At 35.3% G+C, this 12,754-nt stretch overlaps 1 protein-coding gene across 1 annotated transcript in view; it reads right to left on the bottom strand.

The window, feature by feature from the left end:
• The window catches only part of LOC126372464 (zinc finger protein 287), a 62,002-nt gene extending 51,999 nt beyond the window's left edge, over positions 1 to 10,003 (bottom strand). The window contains exon 1 of the mRNA XM_050018239.1: positions 9,548 to 10,003. Coding sequence (XP_049874196.1) covers positions 9,548 to 9,632 — 85 coding nt within the window. The 5' untranslated portion in view covers positions 9,633 to 10,003. The remainder of the gene's footprint in view (positions 1 to 9,547) is intronic.
• Between the last annotated feature and the right edge of the window lie 2,751 nt (positions 10,004 to 12,754).

The following is a 12,754-nucleotide window of genomic DNA, read 5'->3' as shown; positions in this document are numbered from 1 at the left end:
TATTAACAAGGTTAAAAGATGTAAACAAACTTAGAAATCTAGTTGTAATTGAATCTACTTCATATAAATCAACGTTAAAATCTCCACACACTATAATGGCTTTATTACTTTTAGATATGACCTTTAGTACATTTTCCATCACTGATTCAAAAACTGTGAAGTTAGCACTGTATGGGGGTCTGTATACGGCTACAACAATATGTTTCTCTGTTTCTATACATGAAATCTCCATAGTGCCCTCTATCGAAAGTCCAGTAATATCTTTGCGTTCTTTATATTTTAAACTATTTCTGATAAAAATAAGGGAGCCACCACGTAATTTGATCTTTCGACAGAAAGCGCTAGCGAAATGATAATTTTTAAAACCGAATAACAATTCATAATCCTTCAACCAATGCTCTGTAATACATAAAATGTCAATAAAAAATGTCTCTAAAAATAATTCTACGTCTAATTCTTTGCCAGAGAAGCCTTGAATATTTTGGTGAACTAGTTTTAATATTCCAAGCTTCTCTTTTGTCTTATTGTCTAGTTTAAAGATGAAGTACCATTCGTGGTACATGGCTGACTACCGTCAATAAAAAGTTTTGTACTGTAAAAGACAGTACAGTCAATAAGTTTACTGCCTGGTCTGGCAGAAGTGTCTGTAATATAAAAAACTAGTACTGAACATATAATTTTTTTAAAGTACTTAGATAGATATATTCTATCTGTCGTTATTATACAATTTCGAATAAACTTATTCAAATCTAAATAAATAATATTACTATGATGACAGGTTCTGTTATAAAGGTGTTGGTTGAGAGAAAATATATAATTATTTTCCTCACTAGCTAATGTATTTGAGTATGGAAAAGAACAAATAATTAAGTTTCCACACTCAACAGTCATTAGTGACCTATGATACCTAGTCAATTGCTGTTTTGTGAGCCCTGTACTATTGCCTACTAAAAGAATAACGGTAGTGTTTGCATCATATTTACACTGGAATAATTTTGTGATGATTTGTGAATATGACGCGCCAGGCATGCACACATTAATAATGTCATGATCAAAAGAGTTTTTTAGAAGTAGTCCTAAACCTATGCCTATATCGTCCGAGAACACAATCCGATGTCACTGGTCATACTATACACCTCTGCTTACACCTGCCTGTGTTTTAAGCGAGACAGACTTCTGTTTTGTGGATACTGTCATTTGCCTCTTGTGGGTCATGAGTACAATGACCGACCTGAACAACCCTGGTGTCAGGGTTACTACTGATCCACCATAGGATCCTGACATGGTTCATGTAATGAAATGACTACATACTTAAATAAATAAATAGTAGCCGGGACCGACTGTTTAACGTGCACTCCGAAGCACTGATCTTACTTTCGGACAATCGAGCTATCTGGTTCAGTATGCAGTGTTCTAACCAAACTAGGGATTCGAACCCGGGACCTCCGGATCGTGAGCTCAACGCTCAATCACTAGACCGCAGAGGTACTTGCAACTATTATTGGATTTTTACTTACACGTGAAGATCTGACTTCTTGCGATGGAACACTATATTATTTAATGGTCAACTTGTTCTTCCATTGAAGTGCCAGTGCGCAGTGCTATCGGCGGCGCATCGCAGGCGCAGGTGACGCGGCGGATTTTGGAAGCAAGTGATTGGTTAGGGTTGGCAACCAATTTAAAATTTAGTGGCTGTAATTAAAATGTTGTGTGATAACTAGATAATTACAAATACAAATACACTTTATTGCACCAAAATAAAAAGAAATAATTACATAAAGTCTCTTAACTAAGTACATGGCAAATGGCCTCCTTATCGCTTAAAGCGATTTATTCCAGACAACCATAAGGTGAGGAAAATGTAAAAAAAAAATTGAAAGATTTCGGGTACAAACTAAGGGGTTTATAAGCGTAGTGCCTACTGTAACTATTTGTCATAATATAATTTTATATTTATTTGTCTAAGTTACCGTCTTGGGCATGTGCCTGTATGGAAAATGAATGAAAAAATATGATTATCACCTGAGAAATATTACAAAGTGCAAAATTTATGAGCAGAGTTTCCCAAACTAGCCCTAGCCAATGATACTTAAAGGTAAAAGAAGTCATCATCATTATGTCTCTAGCGTTATCCCGTTTCCACAGGGTCCGCTTATCTAACCTAACCTAACCTGAAGATTTGACAGGTCCGGTTTTTTAAAGAAACGACTGCCTGTCTGACCTTACAACCCGCGGCGGGAAAACCAGCCCAATACAGGTTAGGTCACATACCACTGAAACGCATTTCTCGCGTATGTGGGTTTCCTCACGATGCTTTCCTTCACCGTTGATCACGAAGAAAAAAGTAAAAAGAGTAAGTGCATGAGTAAAAAAAGTAAGTTACAAATGGCGCAATAGTTTGCTTATATGGTAACTTATAGTTGTGATCTTCTATTATGTGGGATATGAGGTCGAATACCAATCTCATCAACCCTAGTGTCAGGGTTATTAATGAGCCGCCAAAAGCCCCTGACATGGCTCATGTAACGACTACACTCACATCAGTAAGTAGTAACCAGGACTAACGGCTTAACTTGCCTTACGAAGCACGGATCATCATACTTTTGGACAATTAGTTGTAATTATTAGATCCTTGGGGGAGGCCTATGCCCAGCAGTGGGCGTCGTACGGCTGATGATGATGATTAGATAAATAAATAAAATATGGAATACTTACCTCGGGATAGGTTTACTTATATCAGGATCAGAATAATTTATTCAACGTAATTATCATGGATATAATAAACTTGATGAACGTCAATTAAATATTTTTGAATCTAGGTACGTCATTTACATTTAGTACTAGTTTAGGAGATTTAATTTTTTTCGAACACATCGGTGCCTCGTATAATATGATCGTTTTGTGCATATTTCGGTCCCATCAGCTATGCTCCCGCGGCGAACTTTGTGGGTACGACCATAACAATGATCCGGATTCCGGATAGAACTTCGATCGTAAATTAGAACACAGATAAAAAATATATTTAACGGCTCGAGATGGTAACACTGATAAAGTTATACTTTGGCGCAATCACTTCATTTGACGGTTAAGTGTTATTTGCTGGTTTCAATGTAATTGTTACTCTCTTTATAATAGCTTTGAATCTCGATTTCGTTCATATGGATCTTGTAAGAATTAATGAATAAAAATGAATGGAAATTCCTTTATCATATCATCTAAGTTCTTACAAAGTATTTAGACTACGAGAATATCCATGATAGATACTCGTAACTTAGGTAGACACGTTCCTGGTAAAAATCTACCTGACAACGAAGCGGACGACATAAGGTCCCGATTACACATTCATTCCTCCTCACACACGTCGTCTACACAATCAAAACCACCTACAATGACCTTTCCTAACGCTTCTAGTCGTGTACAGTCGCGTACGAAAGTGTTCCGCCGTCCTTGACCTTCGAGAGACAGGAGATGCACCACATTAGCATGTAAACGCGACGGCCGCGATTATACGCGACTGGTTCCATAAACTGCGCGAACTGGTCTCACGCGGACTGTCGAGAGGAAAAGTGTTTATTCTACAAGCGTTTTATGTGAGAACATGAGTTCGAGATTTTACGTGAGAACGAGTTTGAGATTCACTTTCGATGCGATTTCAGTTATCGAAGTATATATGTATGTCCGTATGTGCGGGTGTAATCTAATGTGAGAAGTTTGAGAGCTGAGGGGTTAAAATGGCCACATCGAAGCAATTCATCTAAAAAGGCAATATTGCTATTTGACATTTGTTTGCATTGCGCACTTACCATTGCATTTGCCTACCTACATACATATAGTGATACCTAATTACCATTAGCAGCGCAGTATTCTAAACCAGATGAAAGCATCCCGGGTAAGAGCTTTCAGCGCTCAATATTTGTCCGGCCAAGTAGTTAATGCCATTTGCGGCATATCTACAATAAGTCGCGTTAAAAAAATTGGTGAAAGCATTCCAAATTTTTTTTTTCGCCAAGGAGGATGTGACGGAAGGAAGGAAGCACACCATGGGACACCATGGTAGCACCACCAGTCGCGTCACCAACAAAATATATGCAATTGACACCTGGTATCTCTCAGCACTCCATTTGTTCGGCCAAGTAGTTGATGCCATTTGCGGTAAATCTATATTAAGGCACGTCAAAAGAGACTACATCGAAGCAATTCATCTAAAAAAAAGCAATATTGCAATTTGATATTTGCGCATATGCAAATAAATGTCAAATAGCAATATTGCTTTTTTAGATGAATTTCGTCTATGTGGCCTTTTTAACCCCCTGGTATCTTATTATTTGCGCAATCAATAAGACACAAGGCGAGGTAGTGTTTAAATATAACTGTACTTATACATTTTGTTGGTGGAGCGACCGTGGCACCACCTAAGTATCCTAGTGAGATGGGGCCCTTAAATTCCAAACATTTGTTATAGTGGGATTAACTGTACTTTTATTATGTTAACACATTACGCGAAGATAAGTTACCATCTTGTTTGAATAAGTGATTTTAAAAACGATTTGTAAGTGTAATTTTATTTCCTCACCCGTTTTGAATTGCATTTTGCGCGTGAGTGTACGCGTCGGCAGTAAAGGGCGGGCAAAGTTATTTAGATTGTGAATATCTATAAAAATCTGTGCATAAAATTAAGTCATATAAATTTTATTGCGCTTTTTTCTCTTTTGCAGTCTGACTTTTGTAGTAGATATAAAGGGTTAAAGATATTTTTATTTTCTTTTTTGTCATTTAAAGTTAATAAAAGCTTTTTATTATAATAGTCATGTTGAATTAGCGACGGGAAGTTACTATTGTAATATCGAGTATTCTTTATTTATTCTCTTGTCTTTAGAAAACTGCACTAGGTATTTTTCTGAAAAGTTTTTATTTGTGAATAATTATTATTAGTTATTCAATGAATTTTAAATGAGACAAAGCACACGATTAGTCAACTTCCAGAGAGCCCTTACCGCTCCCCATTTGTCCGACCAAGTAATTAATGTTATCTACAATAAGTCACGTCAAAGAAAAAAAAACTTACATAATTATAACTAAAAATTGCTTTATCATGTGAAAGAAGATGATTAGATAATAGATTATGTTCTTTATGTATAATAATGTTCTTTTTAGTCAAAATTGACAGCTTGTAAATATTTTAAACAACAGGACTCCATCCCCGGTATTATTTTTATTATTTTATTATTTATTACGGAGGCTCCGAAAAGCTACAAGAGAGCAGGCTCCGTTGGTTTGGGCACGTAAAAAGAAGACCTCCAGATTATGTGGGTAACGTTACAGCCAATCTAAACATACCAGGTCTTAGACCGAGAGGACGACCAAAAACAAGATGGGCGGATGTGGTCAAAAAGGACCTGTGTATGTGCAATATCTCCGAGAACGACACGTCCGATAGAGCGAAGTGGAAGAGGAGTATGAAGAAGGCAGACCCCACCATCAGATGAGAATGATAAATGACAAGGAGAGAGATATCGGATAAATATTACGGGGTTACGTTGTCCTAACGTCATTGAAATAGGTAAGTACTCGTGTTACAAGTACGCGGTGATCTGTTACTTTATTTTTAGGTAAGCAGTTTGTTATAAGTGCATCATGGTACCCAGTACAGTCATGAGCAATATAATGTACCCACTTTAGGACTCTGTCGCACTAACATATTTGACGTTTAGTGAGACTTACAGTATAATTTGTCAAAAAAAATAATTTGACATGGTACCTATGTGTATACATATTAATGCTCGTGACCGTACACTCCATCTAATCTTATTTTAAGTTATACCTGTATTTTTTTATTCGTCGGAAATGATAGGGACGGACAATCTAAAAAATAATAGGCAGATATTTAAAAAAACCCTCCCAAAATTTAATATTGGTCAATAACCCGGCAGAATTATGATAACCCACGTCAAACGGGTTGTATGTTAGCGAAATGCCGGTTTATACATTCATTTCACTCATTCATTTTAAAATTTTAAAACAGTTGTTAATCATCCATCCCTTTCCTGTTCGGCAGATAATAAAATGACGGGTATAACTTAAAATAAAATTAGGTGTCTGTGGGAATCTATTTATACCTAGCCTTATTATAAAACGAAGAGGAACCTACTGCTGCTAGCTTGTTGGGCACCTTGCGTCGATGTTTGATAAAATTAATATTATTAATTATATTAATAAATGAAGACTAAAGAATACCAGGTTTAAAATATAATCCGCCTCACAAAAGTAGACCACGGATTTTAATGGAACAAATTGACAAGTCATAATCATTTTATGCAGTATCTGCGACAGTGGCGCCCGCGCCGCAGCCGCGGGTCTTCCTTCCCGGCGCGTATGTATTTTAAACCTGGTATCTTTAAAGGATTTTTAAGTATACTTATTTCTTATTAATGTAAGTATTTTGAATGCGGAATGTTTATCATAATTAAAATGTTTTAAAAATATATCCTTTAATAAATTATTAAGGTGACTTTCCTAAGGTTATCTTAATTGGATATTTTTATTGATATAATATTATAATGTTATAATAATTTGACTTGTGTAACATGTTTTTAATATTAAATATATTTCTAATAAGTATATTTAGTTGTACCTTACCTACTTATAGCTCAATGCTGACAAAGGATACAAACCGGGTGAGCTTAGCGCTCCCCATTTGTCCGGCCAATCAGTTAATGCCATTTTAGGCAAACCTACAAGTCACGTCAAATATAGATAAAAATAATAGACTGAAATATTACACAAATTCCCGTATCTGGAATGCTTCCAGTACCGGTTCTATACATCTTGAACTTTATATTCGTATTTTCGTATAAGCAACGCTAACATTATTTTTTAACAACATAGGTTGTTACCTATGTTCATAACTAAATCCCAACTGTAGTCAGAGGTACATTCATCGCAAGATGAACTAAGTACTCACACCTCACCGAGCTTTCTGTTATACCAATGTGATAGACGGTGAGCTGTATCGCCGTCTGTAATGGTCGAGTCAACAATAAAAAAATATATGAACAAAAAAAATAAGTTATTTTTTCAATATTGAGATCTTAAAACTCCTACGCAGCTATTAGTCTGTTGCCCATTTAATTTGTAAATTAACCTTAAGTACTTGACACCTAAATTCAACACCTAATTAATGATCACTCACTGTTTATCGTTTGTACGTAGTAACGCATTTACTTTTTATATAAAGCACATCAAATCGACAGAAAACACTCATAAAAAATGTAATAATCTGACGACCCTATTGGGAAAATGGCGCGCTAACTGCGGCCAAAAAGGCCACTTATATTATAAGCAATTCATTCAAAAAGCAAAATTACAATCTGACATTTGTGCTTATAAAAGTAAGTGAGAAATGTCAAGAAATGTAATATAGCAATATTGCTTTATTAGATGAATTGTTTCTATGTGACCCTTTTAAATCCTCCGGATATTGTCAGGAAGACCTAGACCTTATTATATATCTTTTTAGTTTCTTTTATCTTGGAGATGTTTTTTCTATACTGAATTTTCTCCGTTAAGTTAGGAATTCTTTTATTTATCCGAGTTTTCTACGATTTTTTTTATAGAAGTACCTTGTTAGGTTAGGTTAGTTAATATAATATTGGTGCTAATTCCTGTAAATACCATCTAATTTTATTTTAAGTTATATCTGTCATTTTCTTATCCGCCGAAAAGGAAAGGGACGGGTAATCGACAAGTATAAAATTTACGGAACACACGTCAATTTTAAGCACAAATCTAAACCAACCGTCTAAAAATTTTACATCAGTCAATAACCCGACACATTAATTTACTCATTCTTCCTAAAATTAAGAGCTGTGAATCATCCGTCCCTTTCCTTTTCGACGGATATGAAAATGACGGATATAACTTAAAATAAAATTAGGCGGTGTGTCCAGGAATCGGGGCCATTGTCAGTAGGAATACCAGTAATAAATTTCAACTGCACACATTTAAGAGGAAAAACTACATAGTTATATTTTTTAGATAAAAATCAGAAATCAGAATCATTTATTCAAAGTAATTATCATAAACTTGTTGAAGGTCAATTTACCATTTTTGAATCTACGTCATTTCGCAAGGTGTTATGGCTGACGAGTAAACATGACAAGAAACTGCAACAGCAACACATCTTTTAAATCAATAGGTATAATTATATTATAACAAGTTATTTAATAACTGAAAGGAATACATTTAATTTCAGTCTTTATATCATTAATCTTTAAATAATAAGTTTTTTTATATAAAGTAAGCTTCACATGAGCTTTTAATTATTTATTATTTTATTTTTACTTACGTTCTGTTTACTTATTTAGTTTGGATCAAGTTTAACAATTTCCAATGTAACCAACGCTAACCTATTGCCGTCGGAATAAAAAAAAATCGTAATAAGTCCTATCCTGGTTAATTAAAATTACAAAGTCCAAGCATCGTTTTGATGTACAGGATATCAGCCCATCGCCCACTATGTTAGAAACGATAAAATCCTTGTGTCGGTTTATACGACATGCCCGGGAGGATAAGCAGCTGAACATGCTATATATTTTTAATTCGCTGCCAGTTTAGAGGTTACTATTCTTCATTAATGTAGATTTATTTATTAAGATAATTAAACGAAATTTTATTAGTTGTTAATTAATCAAAAATGATGTTAAGTTAACAAAATATTTAACGGTTGTTTTTCGCAAACTAGCTTACTTTTGAATATGGAATGTAATTGCAGTTTCTTTTTGTTCTGTATAATGAGTGTTTCGTTGTTTAAAATTATAGTTTTAAGTTTTAAAAGCGATAGTAAGCTTTGTTACTTTTAGTTAGGTACTTTTTGTTGTAAATTCATAATGGGAGAAGTATAAATTATTTACAAATATACCAAGTTTTATGCAATGTAGTTGAATAAAAATGCTTTGAAAAAAAAGTTAGTTTTTCTCTCAAGTTTCCGCCTTGCATAAATTACAAAACAAATGCTAATAATATTATACCGAGCGATTCGAATCATACTCAATTTTAAAATAAAGTTTAAGTAATTTAGGAACTACGATTAAAAATATTCGATTATAATTTATGAAATCAATAACGCTTTAAGTATTGAATCTTTGCTCTACAAAAATTCTAACAATGATTACTATGTATTAAAAAGTAATTTAAAAATAAGAAATATAAATAAGTAGAATGTCAACTGAATGAGACAGACGGACGTGTCTGGGCGGGCGGATGGAAACCGGCAGTAAATTACTATAAGTACAATACAATACAAAACTATTGTTACGGAAACAATACAATAATGTTTAAAAAATATAAAACTCGACATTTTGAAAAGTAGGTATCTAGGAAATGTTTTTGGCGGGTAAAAATAAAAGAAAATAAATAAATAAAGCGCGCCCGCGAATTTTGAATTGAATTCTATTTTAAACTTTAACAATTACGAAAAAATAAATAGTGCGATTAAAAGAGTTTTTATACAATTAAATCAATAAGTTTTAATTGGAATTGTATGACTTACCTGTGTGACAATAGTCTTCTAGGTAATGCCTGGCAGCTCGCTGCACTATCGAGTAGTACAGGCTCACAGAGGAAGCCAACGCCATCTTCTCTTCTCTTCTATTCCCTTCTGTCGCTTCTTCGTCTGTCCAGTGGTACAGTTTGAGTTTACAGTTTCATCGGAAAACAAAACTAAACATACAAGAACTTAAACTTGATAACTGCATCGGTTTGTGTTTCAAAAAAATAAATGTAAAAGAAACCTAGTTTTTGAACTGCGTTTAGTAGCGGTGTGTAAAAAGAATAGTTTCAAAATTTTTGCCGGGAAAATTTTTTTTGTATGTCGAAAAATGTTCACGGTGTTCCATTTTTAGGGTCCAAAGTTGCGATTTTTTTCTCGCCGCATTACTACCGCCGTCCAAAAGTACGCGAAATGAAACTCGTAATAAAATAAGAGGAAGTGTTGGGAGCGGGCGGCGCGCGCCGCGTACTCTGCGAGACTGACGGTGCGGGCCGTTTTTTTTGCTTCCCTTCCACGGAGGATGCGGCTCGAATAACTACGGATAATCCCATAATTTTCAATTTTGGAAACCCTGTTTTGACGTTTGCACTCTGAAATTTTTTGACTAAGTACCTAACTTTCGAGTTAGAAGCCAACTTGACTGTTTATTATATATTGGCAACGATACTTTACGTCTAACTGGACTTGAAAATTTAATTTAATTACTTACAGAGAATTCATATTTATTTGTAAGTTACACTTCATTTTAAAAAAAGATTAATTTGAAAAGATATGGAAAGTAACTAACGTCAATCATTGAATTAAGTTTAAATTACAAAATTAATTCTAATTGGACTGTCAGCCGTGAATTCCTATTTCAAATTGAAAAAGAAAAATTACATAATTCTTGCCTAATGAGTCGCAAAATTATGTTCCAATTAGATTCGAATTAGCTAAAATTAAAGATGGCGCGTGGCGAAAAGGCGGGAAAAGTTTATTTTCCCGCGTCCCACGCGTACGTAACGCTGTTTACGGAGCTTGCTTACGTTTATTTTCATCGCTTTTACTTACTTTGTTAGCTTAGTTCTAACTTTAACTTATTTTGTTGCCTTTCTTTCGCTTCAATGCAATTTTCGATGAGAGTGTTGTGCGAACGCTTTGATGTTGTTTTTCTATTGTAAATTCAATTTTTAAAGTCCGCTGATGAAAGACGTGTGGCTTTTATTTATTGGTGTAATAATGTAAGTATTTTATTTTTCTTCCTGGTAGTGGTGTGGTAAAAAACCTTACAAAGAATACTTATTACTTTGTTAAAGCAACTATGTAGTTTTGTAAGCATAATATTTTTAATTAACATAAAAAATAGATGCAAAATATTTTAAAACTACCCGAGGGCACGTCGTTGAGGGATCGGTGACGGGAGATGAAGACGCACAGCTTATCGTAACATAATCAACGACGACGCAATTATGACGAAACCCTTTAAAAACGATTCGCGCAAAATAAAGAAAAAACGAGAAAAATGTTCATCAACGCGACACGGCCCTCCCCGCCTCACCCCCTGCGTCGCCCGCGCCCGGGGCGGCGGGAGGTGCGAGTGAGAGGCAACACAAGAGTCTACACCCGTCCCTTTCCGTGCATCTCGCGCCACCAAGTTTCATACTAAAACTACCCGCGCTGCGCACTCTTCCGCTCAATTCAAAAACGACCTAAGTACATCTCCCAACTTTTAAATTGGAACCATATTTTATCGCGTCAGAATTCTTAAAGAGCCGGTAGGGTATCCGTCCGTTGCGTGATGTAGCGCCCGCTGAAGTTTTGGACTCCTGCAAGAGACGCACACACGCGCGCACTAAGTTTAGCCCTCGTAGTGATACGGTGCACTCACGCACACACAGATGACTTCCTTGTGACTCGCTGCAGTGTGGGTGTCGGGGGCGTGTGTGCGTCAAAAGTTGGTATTGAAGTTTTCGGTACAGTTTCTTTGTGTCAGTGATTTTTTCCGCGGAGTTTCGCGTGTGTGCGCGGGTCAGTCATTTTTTTTCGAGTTTTTACTACTCACACACGGACGGAGCCGGCATAGCGTCCGTGTGTGGGGAGGACGCCCGTTCTTTGTGCTCGGGGGATTGTAAAAAATGTCGTATTGGATTCTAGCTCTGCTAATGAATGATAGATAGAACGGCTCTCGTATTCGTACACGCTCCTCTGAAATCCTGATGTGGACTCTTAGTTTTTTTCGTCCAATTATTTTGCATTCGGACCGATATCGGATGCGATTTGTATGTGCATTTGGAATTATGTATACATATATATCATTTTAGATACATGGACATAGATGCGCTGTACTATTTCGTTCTATTCTTGTTGTAGAGAAGACATCAACGCGTCTTTTTTTATTGGAGCTTTGTAGAATTTTATCTGCATATCTGAAAAAGTATTTATTATGTAAGGTAATTAATGTTCCGTGTTCGTGATGACTGTCTTACTTTTACATACAATGAAGTGTTTGAAGCGCATTTTATTTCTCTGCTTTGCTACTTCGGGCATATTCAATTTTGAGCGTTTCAATTCTTTCAACATTCCTTTTCGTCGACAATTTGCAATGAGTTGTCCCGGGTCAGTTACAGGAAATGTTTTCTTTACCATTACGAATGATTATGAAAAGAAAATACAAAATATACTTATACGTCTTCATATATGTAACTGATGCTTTTTATATTTAAAGATTAAGAATAGAAAAGATTTTTTTATCATAAAAGGACTCCACACACAAAAAACAAAACAAAAACATCACTTAAAATTTTCACAAAACAATCACAACAAAGCAAAAATGATGTTCGTTGAGATCAGTACGTAGAGATACATTAACATAAACTGCCTATATACGTCCTACTGCTAATCATAGGATCCTCCTAAATTAAGCTACTGTGTACTGAAGGGCATCCGTCCAAGTAGTTAGTGTCATTTGTGGCAAATCTACAATAAGTCACGTCAAAAAAAAGCTGAGAAGGAAACATAAAAACCCAGCTGTAAAAGGAAGTAATTGAACCCGGCACAAATACAAATATACTTTATTGCACCAAAACAAAAAGAATTACAAAAATACTCTTAACTAGGTACATGGCAAATGGCGGACTTGTCGCTTAAAGCGATTTCTTCCAGATAACCATAAAGTGAGGGAAAATGTAAAAATTGAAATTGAAGGAATGCGGGTACAAACTATAAGTA

Source organism: Pectinophora gossypiella, chromosome 14, assembly GCF_024362695.1.
Source record: "Pectinophora gossypiella chromosome 14, ilPecGoss1.1, whole genome shotgun sequence".
NCBI classification, from domain to species: domain Eukaryota; kingdom Metazoa; phylum Arthropoda; class Insecta; order Lepidoptera; family Gelechiidae; genus Pectinophora; species Pectinophora gossypiella.
Note: the sequence above shows the minus strand (reverse complement) of the source record. Positions and strands in the feature narration are given on the sequence as shown.